This window comes from Manacus vitellinus, unplaced genomic scaffold (genome assembly GCF_001715985.3).
Source record: "Manacus vitellinus isolate BGI_N305 unplaced genomic scaffold, ASM171598v3 scaffold_3_pilon, whole genome shotgun sequence".
Classification (NCBI taxonomy): Eukaryota; Metazoa; Chordata; class Aves; order Passeriformes; family Pipridae; genus Manacus; species Manacus vitellinus.
In genome coordinates, this window is record NW_021940535.1 from 36,610,836 (window position 1) to 36,638,224 (window position 27,389).

The 27,389-nt window shown below is 36.8% G+C and overlaps 1 protein-coding gene across 1 annotated transcript in view; it reads left to right on the forward strand.

Annotated features, from left to right (window-relative positions):
* Positions 1-8,970: 8,970 nt before the first annotated feature.
* PLXDC2 (plexin domain containing 2) overlaps positions 8,971-27,389 on the forward strand; it is a 139,982-nt gene continuing 121,563 nt past the window's right edge. Inside the window, exons 1-2 of the mRNA XM_018075168.2 lie at positions 8,971-9,106; positions 10,253-10,464. Coding sequence (XP_017930657.1) covers positions 8,971-9,106; positions 10,253-10,464 — 348 coding nt within the window. The remainder of the gene's footprint in view (positions 9,107-10,252; positions 10,465-27,389) is intronic.

Consider the following 27,389-nt stretch of genomic DNA (forward strand, 5'->3'; position numbering starts at 1 on the left):
TTTTTAAAATTTTGTACTATTCTTTTGGAACAAAATATACAGAAATGAGAGGACTGGGTAAATATATAGAGAAATTTAAGTTGAACAGCAGCTGCAGGTTGAGGATGAAGAGATCTTGAGACAAGCTCTGATGTCTTTTTTTTTTTTTAAATACCATTTTCATTTCTTGACCATCTCATCTCTACCAAAAAAGTGCCAAGAGTAAAACACAGTAAGCATAATTAAGTATATCTATAAAGGCAAGATAATTAGGCTAAAAATATCTTGATAATTTTAAAGTACTAACATTTAAGATATTTCTCAATCATTGCTGACTTCAACATATAACCCTGCCATATAAGCCCAGTGAAACCACTTTTTTTTTCTTCCTGACCCTTGGAGCAACTCTATGTTTGAACATGACAATTTACTTCTTTTCCTTTTTGTAGGACATTTTATGAAAACCCTGTCTTGACACCACAGTTTAGTGAGGTCTGGCACTAAACCTTCACTGTTTATTAAGCGAATTCATTGCTTCCACAAATCATCCATCTATTTGCTTGCACCTGGATAAATCTTTCTAAGTCCTGAATCCTGTTGGTGTAGGAAACCTTTGTGTGCAGAAAATGAAAGAAAATATAAGATTTTGTTATTTAGTCCACAATGAAAGAAAAGGGGTTTAAATTTTAAGTTCTGTCTAAAATCGGTGTGTGTATTTAGCATTGACCTGAAGAAAAGTTTAAGTTATGTCTTCACAAACAGTTTAAATTTTAATTTTCCCATCTTCAAAAAACCCTCTTTTGCTGGAAGAAACATCACAGCAGACTTTTTCTTCAGCTTTTATAATATCAGATACTGTTGCATTCTCTGCCACACATTTCTGGGCAACAGCAATTGCTTGTTCATTTTCCAGTTTTCCAAATCCTGAGCTCTGTGAAACATCTAATACTGCAAACCACATCCTTTCCACTCTTATGATGGGGGCAGAGGGAATTTAGGACACAGCAAGAGAAATGTGCCATATTTAAGTCATGCTGGGGCTACGTTGCATGATCTGCTTTTCTTTGAGGTGTCCAGGTCAGGTTGAGTTCTGCGAAATGGCACTCTTTATGTAGACTGTATTTTGTCCCACTGCCACAGACTCATTAATAAATCTGTTTAGAGCAAGTAAGGGGCTTAGGAGTTTGGCTCTGTTTGCAGACAAACTTATTAACAGGGTGATTTCAATCTGTTGGGTATCTCTGAAAAGGGAGGAGAGAAAATCCTTCATCTGCATGTCCATCAGCATTTGTTGTAGCTGACAGGGCATTATGCCACCTTCCTTCTCTTATTTCCACTGTGGCTGGTTGCTCAGACTTTAATCTATGCCCCTGAGGTGATGTTGTCTATACATGTTTACACTGTGCTGAGAGGTGAGCCCCATTTTCTCTTTGCTTGAGCAACCAGATTCTGCGTAGTTGCCTTTGGTGTGAATGCTGACATCGATCCTTGTGCCTAACTCAGTCAATCTGACAGGGCTACCCAGGAAGCCAATTACCCTCTGATGCTGCTTCAGCACAGGGAGTGACAAGCCTGTGGAAAGCTAAGTGATGGTGTCTGGGCCAAAGCGGTGTCCCTGGAATCACTGCTCCTTGCCTCTGCACACTACAGAGTGCAGGGGCACTGTGTGTGCTGTCTGTGCTAATCCATTTTTCAAGCAATGAGCTTGCATCTGTCTTAGCCTTTGGCTTTTCCTCAGGCTAAAACTGAAGACAACCCTTCTACCAAAGTTGCATTTGGCACTGTCTGCTGGGAACGGCATAAATTAGCCATGCTAACACAGTTTGGTACATTCCAGATATTTGCTGTCTTCTGTCTCAACAAGTCATGTAAAAGAAGTTGCAGACATATGCTACAGTTCAAATTATGAATGCCTAATTCATTTTTTGTATGGTTTTCTCTGGCATCCCTGGATTGTTCTAGGGCCTAAGTGTTAAGATCCAGTTATTAAAATTATTAGAAATACCTATTCCTGAATTAAGGTACAAATGAGACCAAATACCAAAGTCAATAGTATGGGTTTTATTTAATGGTAAATGTGAGACAGAGAAAGAGAGATAGAAAGAAATAGGGAAAAGGAGGATGGGGGTAGAAGAAAGAAAGTGACAAAGAGAGATTAAAATAGAAAAAGAACTAGCACTCTGTGTAAACCGGCACTGTTCTGTAGGTCCGGTTCTTCTGGTCTTCTTGGTGGGGAGAGTTTCCCAAAAAACATAGAGTCTAATGGATTAATGTATGTTCAGGAGATGCCAGGCACCTCCCCTTGGAGTGGGAGAAGCTTTGCAGTCTCTTGTAACAGATTTGGATCACATGCAGTCTTCTGAGGTGAAGGTCTCAGGAATGAATTGGGGGGGCGCTTTGGGGGTCTTTGGTGGTTTATGACCACTTCTCAACTGCCTCTCATGTGAATGTCCTGTATATATGTGGTCTTCTCTGGGATCAGAGAGAAGTTTGGTCTGGAGAGATTTCACCATCACAGACCCAAACTCCTTCTCCCTCACCACCCCCTGAGCCTAGCTAGGGCTGATTTTTAACACAAATGCATTCTTCTTTCCTGAGCCTTGCTTGCTTCTCCTCAGACTTGAAATGATTAAACAATAGTTTTATCTCAAGTCCCCAGTCACAGTCCAAACTCCAGTCAGGAGGCACTGGGAGGAGGGGATGCTTTGGTGGCCACAGACAGACTGTTGCTTCCTTGCAGTTTGACAAAAAGTCTTTCTATGATTTTGACAATGTTTAAGACATTACTGACCTATCAGTCCATCACTGATCCATTGCTGGATCCTTGAGGAAAAATAAAGGTGCTTTCAAATTGGAACTGTGAGGTGGACACAATGGATACAGCTCTAATACTGCTTTGCAACATTAGCAATCATACTGTAATCCAGTTATTGGCCAGAAAAAAACTTTTTTCCAATGTGTTTAAATAAGGTACAGTTGGTACCTTATTTTCTCTGGAAAAGCATAGAATCAAGTTTGGAAAGGCAAGAATTTGCATATAAATAGAATATTATAGAGAGATCTCCATTTCTCTTAGCAGGACTTTTTTTGTTGAATTCTTTACTTTTTCTTACTTTTTAAACAAATAATTCTGTGCCTTAACAAGGATTTGTGATATGGAGAGGTTTGGACAGAAAATACGTAAATTTCAGATGAATTATATTTTGACATTATTACTACAATGGTTAATTAGAAAATGTTAAATTATTTAAAATGTATTAAGTTCCTGCTTTTCTATGCTGTACTTTGATAATCCACAAATCAATACAATTATAAATATTTTGAGTTTTGTACTGGGGACATAGGAACATTACAGATATACTTCCTTTGGAAGCTTAATATGTGCTAAGAATTCATGTAGGTACACTTGGGTGTCTGCATTATTAATAATTATTGCAAGTGTTACTGGGAATGTGGATACAAAACATATTAAAGATTAAGTGATGTTTGTGATTATTTGTGCTGAATACGGCCAAAAGAAAGAATCCCAGCATTGACCAGTGTATCAGGAAGCACCCTTTTCTTGCTAGTCAGATGAGATCAGGAGAGTAGTGTTTACCACCTATAATGCAAAATTTTGTGCTGGAAAGGAGGAAAGGAAAGGGAGAACTTGGAAAAATTCCTTTAAGTAGGCTTAGGCCTATAACTCTACTTGGAAATTTTTAGGGATCTTCAGCTGAAAAATCTTGAAGTCCAGTGTTAAAAAATGGTTGTATGTATAGCAATGATCAAAGTTATGTGAAGTTATACTGATGTTACAGCAGGTGAGACAAGAGAAAGTTAAGGAGAAAGCAAAACCTTTACCATCTTTCATTTGGAAAAACTATTCCGGTTATGCGTTGCATACTGGCTTTAGGTAGACACGAATAGCACAGTTTTTAATTCTTCTCGTGATCCATGGGGTCCAGCTCTCCGATCTGATCCACCTGAAAATTCTGGAAATATCACATCAGTAACAGTACATCTGTGAAGTTTTAAATCAAATCAGAACGACATCATTCTGGCTTTTCTAGGTTTTCTGTTAGTAGGGATGCTGAGTAGTGCTCAGATTGAATTTACCATGGCTGGGCATCTAAGCCTATTAGAGCTTTTTTTTTTTTTTGTAAGAAAAGGCTAAACCTCAATCAATTCCAATTTCATTACCTGTGATCTCCTTTCAAAGTGATTTTGTCTTCCTGTCTCAGAAAGTGGAGGATTGAGATAGAGGATTACATTCTGGAGTTTTTTCTTAATCATAATTGTGTTATCATCAATCCAAAAGCAATACAAAAAAAGTCTGCAAGTGTGGGACGCAGATGTGCATAAGACATGTAAGAACTTAGTAGATGTGAAAGGTTATATGCCTTCCGCTTCTGTTGTGATCAGCCCTCCCTAGACTCTTATCACTGTTTTAACCTCAACTGTGAAACCAACTGAAATCCATCTAAATTGTGTGTATAAAAAAAATTAAGCACATCAGAATAGAACTTTTTTCTTTTTCATTTTAAATCTCCCCACTATAATGGCTTCAAAATCTTGACACTGGCTAGGTTTTTGGTGATGACTGATATCACTGTGTATTGACCAAAATTCTCTCTCCCTCCTCTTATTACCTAGTACCTTCAAGACTGCAAGCCTTCTTTGACACATAAATTGTACGTTTTTGTTCTGTGTGTATCCAGTTAGGAATAAACTTAGGTCTTGGTCCCCAGGTGGAACTGACAGGAAGAATAGCAAAACACATCTGTAATAAGCTATAAAACTGTAATCAGACTGCTTGTAAATTCAATGTACACGTTAAATTATTGTGTTTATGTAGCTGGAGAATATGAGTGAAGCTGGAATTAAACAGTATTTCCTCAATGTTGATGTAAGCTAATCGAAGTAACAGTATTGTTACCAGTGGACTCAGATCTTGACTTTGCTTATACCATTCTAATTTACTGGTATGATTACATAAATAACTACAAAGTGAAATGAAATCAGGTAATTTAAAAAAAAAAAATTCCAGCCTGCAGCAGTTATATTTGTGACAAAGGGAAAGTCTGGGTTCATATTGTTGATAAAATGGATGTGTAAGGAAATTACCAGTTATTTTATTTCCCTACCATAATACCTATTATTATTGATACTAACTCTGTATTGGACATGAGTCTTAATTGCTACTTATTGTATAATTGCAAGGAAAACATGCATCAAAATCGTGTTGGTATTATTTGTTGTTTTGAGCATATAATACAATAGCATCATCTTCCATCACCAGTACTTTATCATTGTTAACCTCTGACTCCCTTTGCAGGCCCTGTTCGGTGAAAAGAGGATCATGCTAAGCATTATTTTCCCACATATTTACTACAATTCTTTTATCAGTCTCAGCCAATCTGTAAAACAAAACTATAGGGGTCTGATCTTCTGTGTTTTTTAAAATCATGAACCAAACTGACACAGCTGTTTGTGTGCTAATTGTCACCATGGGATAATTTTTACAAGTAATGTTATTTTTAATTTATTAAGAAATTTATCATATCGTTATCATAGACATATTGAAAGCCAAGCTTATCTGTTATATCATTCCTAAAGAAGGTCAGAGAAATGGCATTGGCTCTAGTCCCATGAGTCAGGTACAGCAGAAAAAGAAGTCTCTATCGTGCTGAGCTGTTTGTAGGCAGAGTTAATTTAAACTAGAAATTTTTCTTCTTATGGGAAGTATGATTGGTTTTTGCTGTGATTTTGGTCCTTCAGTATATGAGCCCTCTCTTTGGAGAATCCTTTAAAGGAACATTTCTGTTTTGAAGAGTCTATAACTTCATGGGACCAGTATTCATATCTTCCACCAGCATTTGTTGGGTTCTCATCTTTATACTAAAATGATCATAATAGAAATAAAGACTCATGAGACAGTCTATAGAAAGTTACTTAAGCTGAAGTAGTATGATGGCATTTTCTGTCCCTAGATGAATAAATTTGTATATTTGATACTTGATTTTGCTGGCATTTGGGCTGTGGCATATTTATAAAGTTGATAGTATATCAATATATATTGAATAGAGGTTTCAATGTGAGAGTATTTCTAGGCTTTCAAAAAAAAATGTTGCTGATTATGGTGCATTTATGAAATTAGTCAAAGTGAAGAGTTGGCTTAAATGTGTGCAATCATGAAATGTGAATAACATGTTTTCCAGAAATGCAATTCTGAAATTCTGATGTGCTGAAATATTCCAGAAACCTTCGTATGAGCTCATGGAAAAGGGGAAAATAAACCCCAAAATTAGTTGAATTAGTGGTAGATGATTTTCATATTTGCCTTTTTTTTATCCAAATAGGGGTTTTTTCTCCTTTGGTTACATTGCTGTCCATAAAATTATAACATCCTTTTCCTTGTAAAGTGAGATATATCTTCCTTATAAATAAAGCTTTATGCAGATCAGACTTCTGTACTAAATCAGAGCTGTTTTTACTTGTCAAGTTCTGCTGTTGCATTTTGGTTTAATTTGCTTAGAATTTTTCATCTTTTCTTTGAGGGAAGGCTTGGAAAAGCAGAGAACCCATGCCCCCACCATAGTTAGGTGTTTGCTTCCCTTTCAGCAAATCTGTCTTGTGTAGCCCAGCATTTCCAATCTGTAGGAGCACCTTGAATAACTCACAATATTGGAGTGGACAAACTTCTCTGCTTATTTAGTTGTTATCCGCTTTCAGCAGTGATTTATATCAATGATGTGAGTGTAAAGCAGCTCTATGGCTCTATGTATTTTAGTACAGGACAAACATCTGCCTTTCCAAAATCTCAGACTAGCAGAGCATCCTCAAAAGTCAGGTCCTGATGTACAAGACACAGGTTTTTGGATGTCTGTCTTCCATCAGTTTACTTTAACACAGTTTAAAGGCTTATTTAGTACCTGTTAAAAGGCAAACTCAAGTAGTAAAAAAGCTGTTATCTGGATACTTGATGGTTTAAGCAATAGATGCCAAAAGCTTTCAAAAACCTTTTTGATGTGAGCATGTAAACCTGTACAAAAGGAAATTTGAAGCACCTGTCTTAGATGTGAATGAAAGTGAGTCTGACTTATAATTTTCACCCATTCCTCTTCCACAGTGCCTTCTGTAAATATTCTGTGCAGGCCTTTGCAGTTTGTGTAAATGATGCCCCTATTCCCTCAAAGCCTTTGGTGGTCATTCTGATCAACCACATCAACTACAAATGGCTGAACTGGCCAACTCTGACAAGAGTTTCTGAACTTGCCAACAGTCGCCAAATAGAGCAGTGGAATCTTTTTGTAGATTTCTTTCCCCTATCCCCACCCTATTGTCTCTCTAGCTTTATTCACTATAGAGCTGTAATCTTAAATTTTAACTTAACCCAAGGAGGCAAGGAGCTGCAGACCTAATGATTTTCATTGCTAATTTTATGAAAATTTCAAGAACAAGAGCTGAAGGATCAAACCAGAACACCATCTTCATTACGTATTCATTGGACAAACCTCTACTCTATTTTTACTACTTCCAAAATATTGCAGTACAGTATCAGCCATATAGACCTTCACACAGATACTGGCATGCCAGTGGCAGGACTATATATAAGACTCTTAGTTTGCACATAAAAAATATCAGTTGAAAGCTGTAATTCCAACTTTAACAGATTCAAAGGCTTACTGTAGTTTTGTGTCTCTGTTCATACAAGTTGAACAAGTTGCTACTCATCTGTGTTTGCCAATGTTATGATTTTATTATAATAAAGATATTACTGTATTTGGCTTCTCTCCAATTTATTTGAATGACATATTCTACTTCAGTGTTAATTAGGTGCAAGCTCCAAGATCTAAAAGATAAGACTATAATACTTTGGTACATTTCCTCTAAAATGCCTTTTATGTGATTTATTAGCTACACAAAGATTCCAATCAGAAACATTAAATAGTTCTAACTTGTAAGGTATTGGAATTTTAGGTTTCTGAATACTTTTTTTTCATGAGCTGCCTGCTTTTAGAATTTGAAAATTAATTTATTGATCCATTATCTGAGAATTTATATATTTAAGTTATATTTACATAAAAGTAAAACATCCTATTCAGGCCATTTTAAAAATGTTTGTCATTTTCTCAACATTAGAGATCTACTGGGATAAGCAGAGAGAGCGTGCTGGAGCAGAGCTGGTTTAGCCAAGCCATCACCTCTCTCTCTCCATCCCCCGTAGCTTAAGGAAAACGTTTAATGAAGGAGGAATCATACAGTACTTTTCTCTCTTCTTTGAAATCACATCCAGATTTTACACTCTAGCTTCAGTATCTCTAATCTGCCAGTCCAGGATAGTTAACTAGTCTATTGATAACTGTGTTTCATGGATTTCAAAGGTAATGGTGTGAAAAACCCCGAAGACTAGTTTTAAACTGAAAAGTTATCAGTTCATGTTTTTAATTCTTGCTACTATTGCATTTAGAAGGATATCGTGCATTCTGAATACAGTTAGATGATTTTAAAGCTTCCTTATGTCACTAGAGCTTGTACCTGTCAAAAATATTTATCAGTGTAATGGCAGAAACAGTATGTTTTAGAACATTTTCTATGTTTCAAAGAGAAAAATCACATAACTAAAATAGTTGAAAAGAGATAAAAGTTGTACATTAATGACATCAGAGATTTCTGTAATGGGGAATGGTGTAAGCCAAATTTTGCAGATGCCATGATGCAATTATACTGTAAAAGAAAATACAGAGAAAATTGTGCAGAGTTTCCAAGACAGTGGAAATACCCCAATATACTTTTCTCTTTCTTCTCGCCATCACTATATTATAATTTTAAAAAACATCTTATGTTATGAACATCTTATAGGTTAGAAATCACCTTAAACTCTATTCAGGATGTGGAAGAACAAGGTGCTTTCCTTTACAAATGGAGCTCATCTTGAGGTGAATAGGATTTAAGACCCTCCCCTAACTTTCACATGTTCTATTTGCTAATTTAGGTGATTGCCTCAACATGTCGAGCATGTATGTGAGCCATGAACTTTCTAGTCTGTCAAAACCAGCATCTGGCAGATTTTCCTATAGCCATGACTCCTACACATCTTCCTGCTGTGATGCAGGAAATTCTTACTTATTTAAACCTTTGATAGGTAATTTTCTATTTTCCTGTCTCTTAGGTACTTAGACAATACAGGCAATGCTCAGAAAGGACCTTGGGAAGGCTGCCTTCTTTTGCTCAGAAGCTTCAGTTAAAGAGAAGCAATGGAAATATTTTTGCAAATAATTTATTTACCAGTCTACCTTTTCAGTGTTTCCTTTTACTTTTCAGCTTCTCTTGAAAGTTCATTTTTTCTGTTTTTTGAAAGAAATCACCTTCTTCCTGGCACAAGAAAAGCACAGAACATCCCTCTACTTCTCCTTTAAACCCAAAGAAGTATGAAAAACATATCTGATTTTTAATGCAAAATATGCAAAATTACCCTCTCTTGATGATGTTAACAGAAATAAATTAACAGAAAAATACTTTGATTGATTTTTGGATTGTGCAAAATAGAAGAATTTATGGTTTTGTCTGGTGATAGTTTTATAGTTCTGTTTTGCTGATAGTTTTACTACCATGAAAAAGTTGTGAATGAGCATGAAAAAGTCCTAAAAGAATATGTAAAACACACCACCCAACTGCTCAACTGCTCACCCTTTGCAGATGTTATAGTGGGTGTCTACAGACTTCAGACATCATTCATGTTTATCACTTGTACAGCGGGACAGCTTTATTTTTGCACTGGAACAGATGTTTATGAGAATTCCACATCTTTCATAGTGTTTATTTGCCTATCATCAATGCTTCCAAGCTCTTTCAACATAAAATCAGTAGGAAAAACTAAATCTGTACAAGTGTTTCTTTGCCTCTTCTAAATTTTTCTTAGATAATTAAAATATTTTTTGTTAAATTTATTTTGAAAAGGAACAACTAAGGGTAGGTATGTATTAAAGTTACAAGAGTTACAGGAAAAACTTTTCCCAGACATAAAATAATCAGAAAAATAAAACATTTAGGATGTTTAGAGGTGTCTACAAAACAGTCCAAATTTCTGAGTTTTTTGAAAGGATAATATTCTGTCTATTCTTTTAAATACTTATGTTGTTGTAGAAAATTTATGAGAAATGTAAATGGCTATTTTATGGAGTTGCTCAAAACCTTTATAAAAAATTCTTAAGTTTTCAATTGTGGTTAGTAAACTAATGTTCTGGTCACTTATTATCTTGTTTTGGGGTTTTTTTTTCCTGTCAAACAGGTGCATTTTATGAAATTGTTCAGAGCTTCCCTCGAATGGAGGAAAATGTGCGAGTGGATTCATATGTAAGCAGCAACAGGTGGAGAAGGCATTCAGAGTCTCTCAAATCAATTGACACCAACAGAGCCAGCATGGGGCAAGATTCCTCTGAGCCAGGGGGTTTCACAGACCTGCTGCTTGAAGAAGGACATGACAACACCACCCAGATTGAGGTAGATATTCATTCCATCTATTTTTTTATTCAATTTGTCATCTTTGATTGGGGGTAAGTAAAAAATTAGGACATTTCCTTCCGTGTATTCAAATGTCGACAGGGAAGAGAACCTCTGGTCTTTGTGAACCTGTCAGCATGTGTAAGCTAGTTATCTCTTGTTCTGGGGCAGGAGCCTATCCTTTCTGACTTTTGAAGATAATCTCTTGAGGCTGTCTGTTCCTTTACTGGAAAACACCTAAGGGAAGTCCCATGTTTTGGTAGTTCTGGAGACATGGAAAAAGTAGTATTAAAATAAAATAAAACTGAATTATTTTTTAGAAGCTGGTGTAAACACCTCAATTTACAAGACTTTGCCTGTCTTTATGGAGATCTATATCCAGGCACAAAGGGGAAAAGGCTCTAGAAAAATGAGAATTTGGAAGAAAATTCAGGTTGGTCATTGAAACAATTTGCACATGTTATTTGAGTTTTGGTCTTGCAAAGAAGAATAACATGGATCAAGTCCATCTGTATAAAGTCTTGGGATATTCTCCCTCTGTTTCATTGTGTCATTCAACCTTTGATTTCTTTTTTAAAAAGTTTGAACTGCTATATTCCCCCGTCCTCTGTCCTGTTTTGTTTGGTTGGTTTTGTTGTTGGGGTTTTTTTAAGTATTGGTTTTGAGGTTTTCTTATTAATAAAATCTACATCCTGTTTTTCAATAAAATACAGCTTGGAATAACTACACTTAACATTTTCACTGTTTAGAATCTACTTTCAAAGCAACAGTACTATTTATTTTTCAGTTCTGAGAAGCTCACTCTGAGACAAAAAAAACAGCTTTCAGATTTTGGGTTGTTATCTTACAAAGTAAAAAAGCAAAGCAATATAAAACCCATCTGTAGAGACAATGGCATGTCTGCAGCATGAGTGAAAAATAATGGTACTTTCTGAGAGGTGCGTTTTCTGTTTGTTATTTTTTAAGCTTCCCAGTTTGCACAACACTAATTATGTTTCCTCTTGTATAAACATGGAAGTCACTGGTTGGTAAATTATAGTTTTGAATTGCATGTTGCTTTTATAATTTCTGTTTTCCCCCTGTGTAATCCTCATGTGCCCATATGTGTAGCAACTCATACACACACAACACAGATCGATCTTGCATGCAAAGTGCAAGATGTCTCAGTTACAGCAAAGTTTGAGTAGCTGATCTTTCCATGGCTTACCCATAGATCCCTATGCAGTGTCTCCCTTCAGTTCCAGCTCTTATGAAGCAAAACAGGTCAGATCTCCCTCTCTAACACTAATGTATAGCAAGATTTGGAGGGAAAAAAAAAAAGAAGAAAAAGAGAATGCTTGCAAATCAATATACATAGAATGACATTTTTCCAGGGGCATCTTTCCTGTCAGATTAATGGCCTTACAGTGTCTTAACCTGAATAGTACATCAACCTTAGTGAGTTTATTGAATTCAGGTTTTGTGTTCTGTTGTAACCCTCTTTTTCTAAGGTCTTCTCAGCACAATAAGATAACTGAGTTGTGGTTTTACACATTATCGGATTCTGTTGAAAATCCCTACTACACCACACAGGCATCTTACAAAAAAAAACGTTGATGCCTGGCTTTATAGAGGAGGTAAATTGTACTACAGATATTCAGAGAGGAAGAATCCGTATGTCGCGGTTTTCTGTAGCTTGGGAGCTTATCGGTAGTGTTGGAGAGCATATTGATTATTTTAAATCCTTGCTCTGTGTACATTGCAGGGCTTGCTAAAGAAAATCCAGAGAATGAGTATTACCTGCCACTTATATTTAGCAATGCTACAGGATGACAACATCCCTCCTTTACAGACACTGTTTCTCTCTAAAATATTTTCTAGGCTTACCATGCAAATGCAGAAGACTTCTTTAATAGGAAGACAGACAGCAATGTTTTCACTTGAAATTATTTTTTGTTCTTCTTTTCAATGATGAGTTCACTTTTCCTGCAGCTTTAGAAACCCAAAACAAACAACTCTTGCCCTCTCTCAACCCTGCCCCTCCCACCCCCCAAGAAAAATAACAAAAAAAATCCAAACCAACCCAAAACAACCAAGGACAAAAGGGAAGCCAGTAGGCAGAAATTTCTACATGCTGTTTAAAATTAACTCCAAATATTTCCCTTGTTATCAAATCTATACCGTCATAAGGTGCCTGTTCAGATGTGCAGCCTCTCTGGTCCAAGAGATGGAGCAGTGTAGCCATCAGGGACTCCAGGATGTTTGCTGTCTCTCTTCACATCTCTGTTTTGTCTCGTGCATTTGTTTGGCACTGTGATTCAGGAAAGGACTCACGCAAAATAATATACATATTCAGTTACTTTTTTAAATAAAGATGTTCTCTTGAATTGGACTTGAACTAAATTGCTGAGATTAGCAGAAGCAGTGGCTATAGCCGTTTGATGTGCAAGACCTTCCCAAAAGAGCAGGGCCTTGAGAAGAAGACGACAAGATCTCCAAGTCCCATTGTGTTGCCATAGAATAGGAATGTTGTGGTCCATGGGTGCACTGTTGTGGCATCACAAACCCACAAAACTGGAGGTGCCAAGAGAAAGGCAAAGGACGGGAAGAACAGGTTTCTGCAGCAAGCCAGATTGGAGAGCTGACAGCTAGCTGTAAATTATGGGGTAAAATCAATATATAACAAATGCTTATCATAAACACTTTATAAAACAGTATCACTATCTCAAAAGTATTCCTCTTTTCTCCTACTTTGGTAGGGCTATTATACTTTGTCGATTAGAGACTATGATGTTGTAAATCTAAAAAGGCTCCCAGGGATCGAGGTTAGTCTCATTTCCTTTATTTGCAATTGGTATTTTAGAGCCCAAATACAGAGAAGAGTCATACTCCATAAGAGGCTTATTAGGGTTTCATTGCCACTACATAAAGTAGCCAAAGAGAGAGAGAAAGCTCTGAAAAGGTACAGGTGTAAAAAGAGTGAGATCCCATGTTATATAGGTGGATACAAAAGTCACAGTTCTAAAGAAATCCCCAAAGAAGTTGTTCTTGGGGCAGGTGAAGAAGTATGTTGTCAGCAGTTGAAATCAACTGTAAGGGTCAATCCCAAAAAGAGTATTCTGGTGGTGCATTGCAACAAGTTGGCTTCATGGCAAATGAGAATTTTAGAGTCTGTTGGAGATAGGAGAATCCACAGCTAAGCCATATTTCTTCCCAAGGGTCACAAAACCAAACCTTAAAGCCTTATACCTGGAATAACTTTGGGACTGTCAGAAGCTGAAGTGTTTCCCGCTATACCAGAGGAGTTTTTTTGAGTTTGGAAGCATCAAAATCACATCCCATATGCACTACATGGTGCTTGGGAATGGTCAGTGCAAAGGCAGCTTCCACGGTCCTGCAGGTGGTGGATGGGGGAAAAGTGTACCACGCTGTGGTTACAGGGATCTCAAAGACAGGGATTATTGTGGGATATACATTAGAAATCAGGTGGGAAATTCCAACATGAAGTGCTATTTGTATCAACAATTCTTTCTAGAAAGTTTGTTTCTCAAATTTCTGGGATTTCACAATCTCATAATTTCAAGTCTAGCTTTCCTTTTTATTTTCCTCCCATCGTTCTTAGGATTCTTGTCTTGGGAGTCAGGGTCGTTTTGGGTTTTTTGGTTGTTGTATAATCCACCACTTTTGTTTATTGTGCTGAGGGCATTCAGAAGTGCCTTTTACTTATGATAAATAGAGCCTAGGAAATGCAATGTTTCAGGTGGAATTTGTTGCTGTAAACACTGTAAGTCCTTGTAAAAGCAGTGAGTGTGAAAATACATCTTCATGAATATGTCTAGTTTGGCATGTCTTCTTTCAAGCAAGGAGAAAAATAAGACAAATATACTACTTTTCTTCATATACTCTCATAAAAGAAAAGTATGCTCCATAATAACTCACTTTTATTAAGTAAATTAGTATTAATATTGTTAAAATAAACACAGCTTCACGGTCATGATGTGACAGTTGTTCAATTGACCCCAAAACCCTGTAGCCATAAAGGTAATGAAGGCAGATATCAGAGGTTCTTGCTGCCTGTTGCTCTTCTGCATTTACTGGAAAAGGAGTTGATCTCTGAAATGCATCCTGTATGGATGCTGGGTCCCCAGTATTCACCACTAAGGTATCCACAAATGAATTCCCAATGTAAGTCTGACTACTGAGCACTGAAAAAAGCTTAATAATGCATTAATATACAATTGTGCATTTCAAAACTTTTGCATCATAATTTTTCCCTTGTTTAAAATCTGCATAATTTTTCAAGTAATATCCTATGTTTATGGCTATGTGTAGCTCCACACAGAACTGATTCTCCTTCTGTATGTAGAGTTTTGATCTCTTTATCACAGATCTTCTGTAAAACAGCCCCAGCTGCAGCTGACTTTATAGAAAGGTTTTGGACAACTTGCTTGATGGTCCTTTGTTTCGCCGTTCTTTCTCCCTGGTCCTTGTGTCTGCAGTCACCTCCAGTGCACAGTAGAACACTGACAAGTAAAATACAGAGAAATTGAAGTGGAAAAGTCTCTAATATATAGCCTGCATTGGCATGAGCAGAAGATAACAAACTTTGCAAAATAACTTTAGATCGTGTGAATTACTTTCAAATTTTTGCCATTGTGTGGAGATACTACATCAAAACAATAGTCTTTCGCAAACTTCAAATATCAAAAATAAATCCAGCAATAAAATAATAGATTAAATCATAGTCAAGCTTGTGCTGAGTGCAGTAAGGTTTTAATGCTTTGCACCAGGAAAAGTATGAGGAAAACATGATTTTTCATATAAAGTCTTAGAACAGAATGAATGATTGCAACTGTATGACAGAAAAAGATTCAGTTCCAAGCAATAAACAGCATGCTGAGCATGCTAAATCAAACCAAACTTCAACTTTATCTTACTTTCTCCACCCCTCCTAACATAGTACTTGCAAGCATAGAAAATTGTGGCTATTTCAGTGTAAAATAATTTTTTCCTGTAGTGAAGTGATTCGTTTATTCCTGTGGATGTTACTGATATCTCATGCTGTGTATTGCTTTTAACTAAAATAGAGTTGTTGTTAACTGAAGACATTCTTCTTTCTTTTTTCTCTCCTTTCTTTAGTTTCTCTAAATGTTGTTTGAAATGTAAATTTTAGCAGTCCCTGTAGTTTACACCTGAAAATTGTCTTGCCCCTATTGGAATAACACTGCTGGATTCCCTACTAAAATTTGCTGAATTTTGCATTTTGACCCAGAGCTTGTGCCCAGAAGAATGCTTCTCCCTTATCGGTCCCAGTCATTCATGGAAGTGACGATGTCTGGTTCTGACTGGCAAAAACAACAGAAGGGATTGAGTTTTACAGCCCTTGGGACTTGAGAGCAATTACTCTCAGCTACTAACAGCAGTGTCAGCATTGCCCATTGCTGTGTTCTCACTTCAAGACTGAGCAAGGAAGAAAATAAATGGTTAAGATGAAATTCCCCTCAACTGGGCAAATGATAAGCCAATCCTGTGATTACTGCTCTAATGCATATATTTAAAGTAGAAAAATTTAACCATGCATTATTGAAACCTTAAAACTGAACAATTTCATATCATAGCCTCATAGTGAGCTGTCAGTTTGGCCAAGCCTACCTCTGTTTTGTTCCTGTTTTCCTATTTTTTCCCTTTTTTTTCACATCCCAGTGCTTTAATGCCAGTTGCATCTGAAGGACTTAGAAGGAGCAGCGTCAATAGCACTTATTCTGAAACCATAGTCTCTCCAGGTTACTGAGAAGCATGTTCTGTATTTAAGAAAAAAACCTTATTATCACATAGTCTAATGAGCATTTCTGTTCTTTTTCCTCGTACCAAGCTATGAGAGTGTCACGTTTTACTTCTAAAGTCTGTTTTCTGACTTGCAATTTTTAGAGCCTTTAATTACCTGTGTAGAGTTGCCTGCTTGTTTAGCTTTTAAATTTATAGTTCTAATATTTTGCTTAAATAGTATTTGTGTCTTCCTTTCCCTAAAGTTAACAGTGCAAGTCAATTCCACGGGCAACGTTTTTTGTATAGTCATTCAGTTTAATAATGTTGGGGATGCTATTGATCTCTGCACTGAGACAGAATTCTTTTTTAATGCATAGTCACATATTAATGTGCATTATGAAATATCAAAGTAACACATGTTCATTACACAGGTTTAACCAGATTTTAGGCTTCTAATTTTAATTTTAGTTGAAATATTTGACATATAAGTGAGGAGGAATGAACCTTTGCAGAACAAAAATTTGTCACAGGAGTTGACTGATTCATTAGAGAGCAAAAGAGTGGTACTTCTGTTCTGAAATCTGTATTTGCAAAAATCTGTGTGGAAGAAAAACCAACAAAACAACAACTTAAAAAACTGAAGAAACTATATGTTTTATCTTTGATACCTGCTTTGTGATGTTGCTTCATTTGAGGAATGGATTCTAGACTATATTATGTAGTTCAAACAATATTTAGCCCTTGACTGAAATAAGGGAAACATCAAATTTTGGTTTAGCATCATTTTAGTTCTAGGTGAAGAAATATATTTTAACTGATTTAATTACATGGCTGCAGTTTGCCAGGTCTACTTGCAAAATCTTTATCAGAACAAAAGTTATATTCATTCTTATTTTTAATGTTAAGGAAGTGTAGTTATTTCTTTTTTATAGTTAATAATTACTACATCATGTGATTTTTTTGGTGTATGTATATTTTTGGTTCATGATTCATTCAAGAGAAGGAGGAAAAATTTGGGTTCCTCCCATAGGCTTGCAAATAGTTTTCTCCATTTTTGATTAAACTTTGACCATCTAGTATAGCCCTAGAATTTCCAGGGGTATAACAACTGTAACTATAAAACATGGTTTTACAGTTGAAAGTGGTATTGCATCAGGTTTTCAGCAATTTCAGACCCTATCTTATGTTGCCCTAGGCCATGTCAGTTGTACTGATAACACAGTTGTCTTGCTGACTTTAAGCCAGTGTAACATTGGCCCAGAAGTCTTTGCTGCAATAGATGTTCATGTCTCTGATATTTCCATAATGCTCTAGAGGATTAAACAAACTTCCCATATGATTCCTCTCTACTGCACATCATTAAACTCCGAAAACTGTGGAGCTCATTGACACTAAATGTTGTGGATGTCAGAATTTAAAAAATCAGACAAATTCATGGAATACAAATTTGTCAAGGATTATTAAACATAAAAGGGAGTTTCTGAAGAGCAGATCACTGGAACCTAGGGAAAATGGGGAATTGCCATTGTTTGTCTTGGGTCCCCTGGGCTTCCTGGGCATCAGGCACAGGCACAGAATCACAGAATATTCTGAGTTGGAAGGGACCCACAAGGATCATTGAGTCCAACTGTCATTCCCAGTCATTTCTGAGGACCAGACTAAAAGTACCTTTGGCCAAAAAGAGTCTGGCTGTTCTTGTGCTTTTATTGGTATCCATTTACTAGATTTACTGAAATGTCATGTTATTATTTTCAAATTTAGAAGCTTGAAAGTTGCAGCAGAAATTTAAGATGTACTGAAGGAAGAGTCTTTGGATATGCTGGAGTTGCACTGAAACCCACTGAAATCATTTTGGTTATACCTTTTGCTTTTCTATGTAGCAGAATATTTAGTTGTAATATTTTTGTTGTAAGAGAGCTAACATTTGCTGTTAAATGATACAGTTGATACAGTAATCAAAGACTAAGATGTATGAGACTTTCTTACCATATTTTAATCTACTTTTTTTCTGCAGAGGTTGTTATCACTATTTTAGAATGTTTTTATTCACACTTGCCAGAGTTAATTTTAGAAAATACCTTGTTACTTTGGAGGTGGAGAATGTCATTTGTTTTCAGACTGAGTCAAGGGAAAAAATATGTTCTTTTTTTATGTGATATTACTGAAAGTATTTGAACTTTCTCTTCATGTGACATCCTAAGTCAAACTAAAAGGCCTGAAAATTGTTGCTACATTCAGTATTTAAGTAATATTTTTAGTAATTATAAAGAACAACCAGAAAGTGAATTGATCTGGAAAGCAGCACAGATCACATATGAAATAATCTAATTCTCTACTCTTACTAATCACAACAAACAGTATGTCATCTGCAGAATCTGGGATAATCGTTTATTTACTCACTATTTTTCACTTGTCCAGCTGAGTTTTTCACCAGTGATGTCACACTTTCTAACCAGACAGCAGACTGATATATCACTGTCTTGTTTTCTTTCAGGTTTTCAGTTGCAAAATGGTAAACTAGAGAAAAGCCTCATACATCTTTTTGTTTTGAATACATTAATTGCTTACTTATATCAAGACCATCTTTACACTTGTACTGGGTGTTGCTGCAGTCTTCAGCTGGACTGAATGTATTGGCAGCTTGATAAAAAGTACTGTAGCAATGAGCCTGTAAATGTTTCCAGTAATTTCAATCTAAACTCAAGAGTTGATGGTTCTGCTATCAACTCAGGTATAGCTGAAAAAGGCAAAGACTGGAGGTGACATTCATTCTCTATTTCCTTTAAGCTTCGAGGGAGAAGATGGGGAAAGAAAGAAATTAAAAACTACTTCCCCCACTCCTAAGTAAGAGAACTCCATTGTAATCCTGAGTTCATTTTACATGCTTAGCTATGTTGGCACACAAGGCATTTAATTTAACATATTGATGATAATGAATTTTTATAGCAAGGAAGGAGACAGGGAATTCAGAGTTTAAGGGAATCTACCTTTGAATTTTCTTCATTATAATGTTTTACATTTCCATATCCCTCTTCATCTCCAACTTCCTAAAGCACATTACAGTTATGCCAGAATCAGTGAACTCTTGGCTGAAAAGAGCTGTGAGCAGTATCAACAGACCTTGTACTTTCTTTCTGAATTAATTATTTCAGTCATGCATGCCTTAGCCCTTGCTTGCAGAAGTTTGCTGAAAATAGATTCAGCTTGTGAGAACTGAATATGAGTGTGGCTGTGAAGACTGGGAAGGTCTCTCCTTTCCTGGGTATTTCCTTTCTGACCCTTTTCATCCCGTTCACCTGGAGTGTCCCAATGAGGGAGGAGACTTGTATCGATTTGGTCATGCAAAAAGCAGAAGACTGTGTTCATTTCAACCCATGCAAAGCAAACAGCCTTAGCTAATTTAGCAGCACACAGCAAATTGTGCATAGCTGGTTGGAGCCAGGAGTGAGGGTGAATACATTACCGGGCTGTTAGTGCAGAGGAATTTGGGTAGGTGAGTAAAAAGTTGTCACATTAAGCCACATAATTCCAGTTTGGTTAACACCAATCCTTAGGGATAGATTTTCAAAGCCATAGGAATTCTAATGACATTGATGTATTATTCCATGCCTACTAAAATCTTTCATGTTTCTTTAATATTGGAGTCTATTATCTGTTATCCCAAAACAGTAGCAGCTTGGCATGTAAGCAGATAAGTGCTTTGTTTCGGATTCGGTCAGACATTTCCTTTGACTCTGTGTAAAGTTAGTAATTATAACTTCATTATAACTAGCAAGTGTGGGTAGATTCCTTCCCAAATCTTCGTTTGCGAAGCCTAACCATGATGATAACTTCATTCAATGGTCTGTTGTGATCATGTGAGTTATACAGACTTTTCAAAGAGAATAATAAATGGGGCTAACGCTCAAAATTCATATCAAGAGGGGTATCAAAGTTAAGAAAGCTCCATTTGTAAAATGTGCATTTGTCCTTCCAAAAATACTACCTAAATGCTTTCAACTGTTGAAGAAACTGCTGAGGAGATGCCTTTGGTAGTAGTATTTCATGCACTGAATAGAAATTAATAACTAATGAAAATAACTTGGGGTTTTTGGTTATTTGTTTTCTTCCTTCTGTAACACCAACGTGCATTCATGTGCAGCATGTCTAAGTTTTCACAGACCATCAGTAATAAAACAGTATATTTATTTCTAGAAAACAAAATTGGCAATGAAGATCTTGGAGAGTCTACAACAAATTGAACAATTTGCAGTGTGAATAACATGGGGGGGAAAAAAAGAAAAAGGACAGAAAACATATCCACCAGACCTCTTAGTGGCACAACATTTGACAAAAGTAGAGGGATGTGACAGGGTTACTGGAGGTTTGTTTTATTCATTTGTATCAAGCTGCATGACTTTTCACAAGTGCCTATTAAAATTTTTAAATAAATCAAAACATCACTCCCTGAGTGTTCTTTCTGTAGCCTTAGCAACAAAAATAGGAAGAGGGAGAAACTGCAGATGGAAATCCTATCTGTCTGATCTCATATAGGTGGAGCAGAAAATGTCATGAGGGATAAAATGCCGTGATCTCTCAGAGGTATTCCCCTTTGACTCCAGTAGAGACCGCAAAACAAACTTTCTCAGGTTCTTCCTGCCTCAGGCAATGTATGAATGCCTCTCTCCTGGTGTGTGAAAAGAAAAGTTTCTTTCAGTGCTAAAACAGGCATAATCTGGCTCCAAGGTGCTACTGCTGAGTTTAGCCATATCCAGGAGTGGGCCAACAATGTGGCTTCCATAGGTCAACAACCCAATGGTTGTTCATTTTGGTGGTATAACTGGCTGGCTGGCACAGTGGTTTATAGCAAATTTGGTGAACATATTTGAAACATCTTCCTTCCACAGTTATAAGCTAGTGCACCCAATGTTCCTGTTTGTCTAGAAACCAAACAGCCAATTCTTACAGTTGGACAATTGCTGACTATGTAGTTGAAAGAAAAAATTTATTTCTGAGAATTTTTTTTTCAATAGAAATAGAACTTCTAATGTTTTCATTTAATTATTAACAGTGCTTGAAGTGTTGATTTTTCTTATATTAGTGTATCAGGAATATTATTCCATCACCTTGGAAATCAAGGTTATTTCTTAAATACACTGCAGAGGTTTTGTTTCTCACATAAACATTCAATAAAGGCTAGTACACATCCATCCTCTCTAAAAATGCATATGAGTTTACACTAAATACAAGGCCACTGTGATTGCTACAAAAGGCTGAGATATGTACAAGTGGTTTTCTTTTTAGTAGTAGTTAATATTGAAATTGAAGGTGAAATTCAGCTCTTCAATTTGGATACCTAAGTATAGGTGCATGTGACGTAGATGAAGTATGCGCAAGTTTGTCCAAGAACATGAACTGACAGGACAAGGGAGAATGGCTTTAAACTGAAAGAGGGTAGGTTTAGATTAGATGTTAGGGAGAAATTCTTTACCATGAGGGTAGTGAAGCACTGGAACAGGTTGCTCAGAGAAGTTGTGGATGCCCCATCCATGAAAGTGTACAAGGCCAGGTGAGATGGGACTTTGAGCACCTGGTCAAGTGGAAGGTGTCCCTTCCCACAGCTGGGGGGATGGAATGAGATGGTCTCTAAGGTCCCTTCCAACCCAAAGTATTCTATGATTCTTTGATCACAGATGGTGGAAATTTAAGGTGAAAGTTACCTAGCTGTGGATATCCAATATCATTTTGGGCACTGTGGTTATACTGAATGGTCCATTGCTGCTCCTGTAGGATAAGGTTCTACTGGAGGTACTGAATCATATCTTCAAGTTTCAGACAGCCCTGGGTTCCTCCTGTGCTTAGGCAATTATATGTCACCCATGGTCAGTGCAGTCAAAGTGGGTATTTAGTTTGCTCTAGAGTGAACCTGGAAACTTCATGAGCTGGCAAACCTTCACTGACAGCATTTACTAGGTCTGTGGTCCTGACAATGAGCGCTTACAAATGTAGCTCTTACTCAGACAGCTGCACCTGCAAACCGATTTCCACCCTGCTCAGCTACCTATTTGTTCGTTTAAATCTGAAGTGAAAAGATATAATTTTTAATTTTTTTTTTACAGATATACCAACAACAAATTGAATCAAGCAAAATAAAAATTACCTGTTTCTGGTCAGGGTCAAAATGTTGAGATTATTCCTCTCTTTTACCACTTCATTGACCACCCCCACCTCCAGTAAAAAAAGTTTTTTTGGAACCCAAGTAAAATCTCAGGACTTTATCTTTCACTGTTTTTCAGGGCTTAGATGTTTGGCATCACTTCTGTTGCTTAAAATTGTGAAAAGACACCCTTGCAGTCAGAAGTAATTCTGTAGTGCTGTGCGTGTTATCTTCCAGTGTCCTGCATTTAGATGAAAGCCAAATAAGGAAATACAAGTTTGTGAAACCTTCCTCTTTGAATTGCTCTACTCTGAAAGAACAACATAGATTTAGAAGTCATATACAAGAAAAAATAGCAACTATCAAAACCGAAATAATGTGTTTAATTTTTAAATACTTGAGAGTATTGGATCAACTACACTCTGGGTTAACTTGAAGGCAGTGGTGTTTTTCAGAGACCGTAGAGGGAGGATATTATTTAACATCTTGATCTTGTCAGAGTAATTGTTAAGTGCTCAGACTATCCCTCTTGAAAAGAACAAGAGTGCAGATTCTGCAGAAAGCTTATTTGGAGCCTGATGTCATGCAAAGGCAGCAACTTGGATACGCCTGTCTAGGCAACATGTAACTAATCAAGCATCTCAATTAAATATGATGTCTTACAGTTGTGGCACGAGAGCTGTCTAGGGATTTGGTTTTTTGAGTGTGACTGCAAGATCAGATAAAGAAGCATTTTCTGTGACAAGTCCTTAAGAAATGTGGCTGGTCAGAACAGTTTGTTAAAATCACGTGTTCTTTTCACTGTTCTTGTGGAGAATATCCTGACTGAACTCCTGTTACAGATGTGTAGAGAAAAATACATAGAGAAATAGAGAAAAAACAAAATGAATCCCTTTTTCAAACCAAAGAGTAAGCTTTCAAAAGAGCAGTAGCAATCGCTAAGGTTAATCACTTTCATCGTCACTGTCTTTCTCTCTAAGGCACGAATAGTAATTTTGAAATTTTACTTATTGATTGTGAATTGCAGCCACTCCTATGTTTTAGTAACTAAAGATTCATGTGCATGTGAGAGCCAAACTAGAAATTGCTCTGGTTAAATAGACTACCAGTTTTGGTTGCAATCTGCTTAAACCAAGTGCTTTCCAGAGAAGCCACGGTGATGCAGTTCGTCCTGTTATGCCCAGGCCCTGTGCTGAGCATGCTACTGTCTGGCTATATGCTGACCAGCACACAGCTGGACTGAACAGCATGGCTTTGGCAAAGATTGGTGCTGAGGTGTACATAGGACACTTTTAAAAGCTTTAAATTAGACTTTATCCCTACAGGTAAAATGCTACTGCATTAATAAACCCATGCTCCTGCCTGTATCAACTTTGTATTGGTTGTATATGTTCCTACAACTAATTGCCCTACAATTTTTTGGCTCTGAACCCTGATGGATCCCTGAGACACAGTATTAAGGTCTCGGGAACTGCATCACACACCAGTGCGTGTGGAGGGAGCTTCCTGCACTGTCCTACAGAAAGCCCTGATCAACTAGAAACTGTACCTGCCAATATTAACTTAATCCTCTAGATCTGTAACACTTTTCATACAAATTTAGATTTGCCATTTTGTCTCCTCATGCGAGGCCTCAGGGTTCTCATTTGTGTCTTGGTTGCTCTTTTCCTCCTGTCTCTTCCAATAGAGAAGTGCCAGAGAATGGGAAACAAGGATGATGTACCTCTCCTGACATCTGAGCACATAGTGGAGAAATACATAGGCTACAGAGAGTTTAAAGTTGTTCCAATACCTGGATTAAAAAGAAAAAAAAGTATATAATATTAAACTGAACTTATTGTATATTTAGGGAGAGGAAAAAATTTGCACAAATGTGGTTGTAAGTATGTCAAAGTACATACTCAGAAATATACTGTTGGTTATATTCCACACAGGAGGTGGATCTTTAGAAGACTGAAATACTAAATCTGTAAAAGCTAACTTGACAAAAACATAGATATTTATGGCATTATCTGGAGTCATGACCCCCCAAGAATGGGCCTGGTAACAGACATGGCGTTATAACCACTGATGCTCTGTAGTCTAGACCTGGCAGATAGTATTTATGTTTATAAACAGTAATTTTCAGAGTTCCAGTTTTATGAACACTTTAGTCATTTATACAGATCTAAAAATGAGAATATAAACTCTAAAACCTGTGTCATAATTACACCAAAATCAAATTCTGCTAGGTGTTTTAATGGGCATTGCATTGAAATGGTTCCTATTATTTTCCTTTAGTGGAGAGGGTGCTACAGAGCAGTTAATAAAGGCTTATTTTGAGAATGTCATTTCTCAGACTCCTGCTCTAGCAAATCAGGAACAAAACTGCATAATAAATATTTCCCTACTGTAATTGGTTTTTGAGTGACTTGGCAATTTGGCTTTTTTCCTCTCTTAAGTAAGGCATTGCAGAGATTTTTGCTCTTTTGAAGCTTGTCTCATATGACAAGACAATCCAAGGGGCTTTATGAGACTGCTGTAATGACCCCTAAATAGGCTGACAGTATTATAGCAGTCCCCAAGAGAGAAACTTCTTTTCAAAAGGGGCTGAATATCATGGAAAAGTCAGTGGCTCCACATTGACTTTTCACAAAGCCGGAAAGACTAAATGGCTTTTTGGATTAATAACAGTTTTATGGCATCCTTCTCTTGCAGACTATCTGTCAATGTGTGTGACTCTCCATTATAGGTGCTGTCAGGAGCTCAGAAAAGTGCAGTTTAAAAACCTGGGAACTTAAGATGTTGTAAAGCTGTGTAAAGCCTTGTGTCTACATAGGGGAGAGAGCTGTGAGCTAAATGCCTTTGTTTCATCCCAGCTGATGACATCATTTAATGTTTACAATAACCTACAGATGTAAATCTGTCTGATTCTGGGCAATGTTGCTTCATACTGGCCCTACTGAAAATCTGAGTTTGAGGACTTCTGCACACACACAGTAGCTTTCAGGACTTTGCAGAGCACTTGTGTAGTCTCTTTTTGGAGAATATAATGTAAGATGAAGTTCTTGACCCTAGTGCACTCAGACACAGAATTTCCTCTTCTATTAGATTGGGTTCCCCTCATTCATTAGTTGTTACATTAGCTGTTCAAAATGGATTTTGCTAGGGCTTGTGTAATCAACAGTGATGTTCTCAGGCTGTCTTCAGGTTCTGCTGATTGTTGATGCGAAGCAGGTATGCTATACCCCTATTTGTATATATATTCCCTTAGTTTTTTCCACTTCAGATATTAAAAAAACAAAACAAACAAAAAAAAAAAAACCAACAAAACAAAAAAAAAATGAAAAACAACAAAAGGAATCTATCATAGCTTTTTCTCTGTGCCCCTATACATGTCCTCTGTAAGACTTTGGTGTTGTAGTCCACATGTATCTTATCTGCTGAAATTATAGCTTTCACATTTTGACAGGCCGGTTCAAATCAAGAACTCCTTAGGGTTCTTAGATTATCAGGTCCTATAAAACTGTAAAATTGCAACATAGGATTGCTATGTTATGATTGTAATTATGGTACTCCCTGTTAAAATGAGTTATATGACAGCAGCATACAAGGTGTCTCTTTGCCCATTTTCTCTGGTCTTAATCTTCCCACTAGGACCCCATCTCAGGAGAGGTGATCTTTTCTTGTATTGTCTCATCTCCTGTGCTAATGACTGTTAGATTAGGGGTATTCTCCATGTGTCCTTAACACCTGCTCCTGTCTCAGTCAGTCCCTGCCTAAGGAAAATGTAAATAAATGAGGAAAAATCAGTTGCAACACCATACACACATGCTTCCCCTGCCCAGGTAATGCAGAGTATGAACGTGCATTTCTCTTGCCCCTTCTTGGTGCCCAAAAACGTGCTATTGGGAAGAGGCTTTCCATCAGCTCCAACGCACAGCTATCTCAAGTCCTACACAAGCTATCATCTCTGTTCTCCCCCTTGTACTGCTTTTAGCTGGTGGGGACTAATAATATTCAGAAATATAAAAGCAATTTTCTAGCAAAAGTCTGAAACAATTCAGAAGTCAATTTTAGCTGTATGATAGGCACAGATACTGTAAGAGAATAGCAAACATTACATGAGACTGGGTAAGAGTGCAAATAGTTTTGGGGAAGCTGTTTTTGCTGTATGCCTGCAAAATGGATCACCAGGACTGCCTTATTCCTTAGGGAAATAATTTTAATTGCTAGTTCATTTCCTTCCTCTAAATATCCAAAGTATTATTATCTTTGGTTTCTTGCTGAAAAATTGTCTGTTTAAAAAATATAGAATTGCCTGTTTTGTCCTTTCAGTGTTTCTGTTTTAGTCTACAAATGGACCTTTTAAAAAGCATAATTCTCTGATTAATTTCATAGGCTATTAATCAAGAAATGCTTAAAGATGACTTTCTGAACTCAGTAATAGGTGATGAATTTTCTCAGAATTAATATTTAGGACAAATATTAGCAGCAATTTCAGTTAATTTAAAAATAGACCTTGTCTGTGAGTTTGGCAATATTTGGGCAATTTTTTAATGTATTTTGTTAACAATCAGATATCAGACCTTCCTTTTAAAGTGATAAAATTAAGCATGTCCTTGAGGGCTTCATGTTTTTTTCATTGTGCTGTTATCTCAACTGAAGTTTGGAAGTGCAATTTCAATAAATAGTATATTTAAAAGGACAGCAGTAATCAAATGCAGTCTCATTGTTTTCTATTGCACCTAGCAATAACTCACAACACTTGACTGCAAATATCTGAAGATGAGGATCCTTGGATGGGATGATTGATTGATTGATTTTTGATTGGTAATGTCATAAACAGTCTTCCAGTACTGGGAGAAGGCAGCCAAAACTTAATCTACTGGAATGTAACTGCCATCTGTTTGGCTGATCTATAACGATTTGCTCTGTGAATGCCTTACTCTCTTCCTTCAACTACAGAGACACTAAGAGGTTTTTCTACAACATACTATTGGGCAATAGCAGAGCTCATTCCTGGGTGTACCAGCTGCTTTTTCTCTGGTTGAAGTTATCAGCT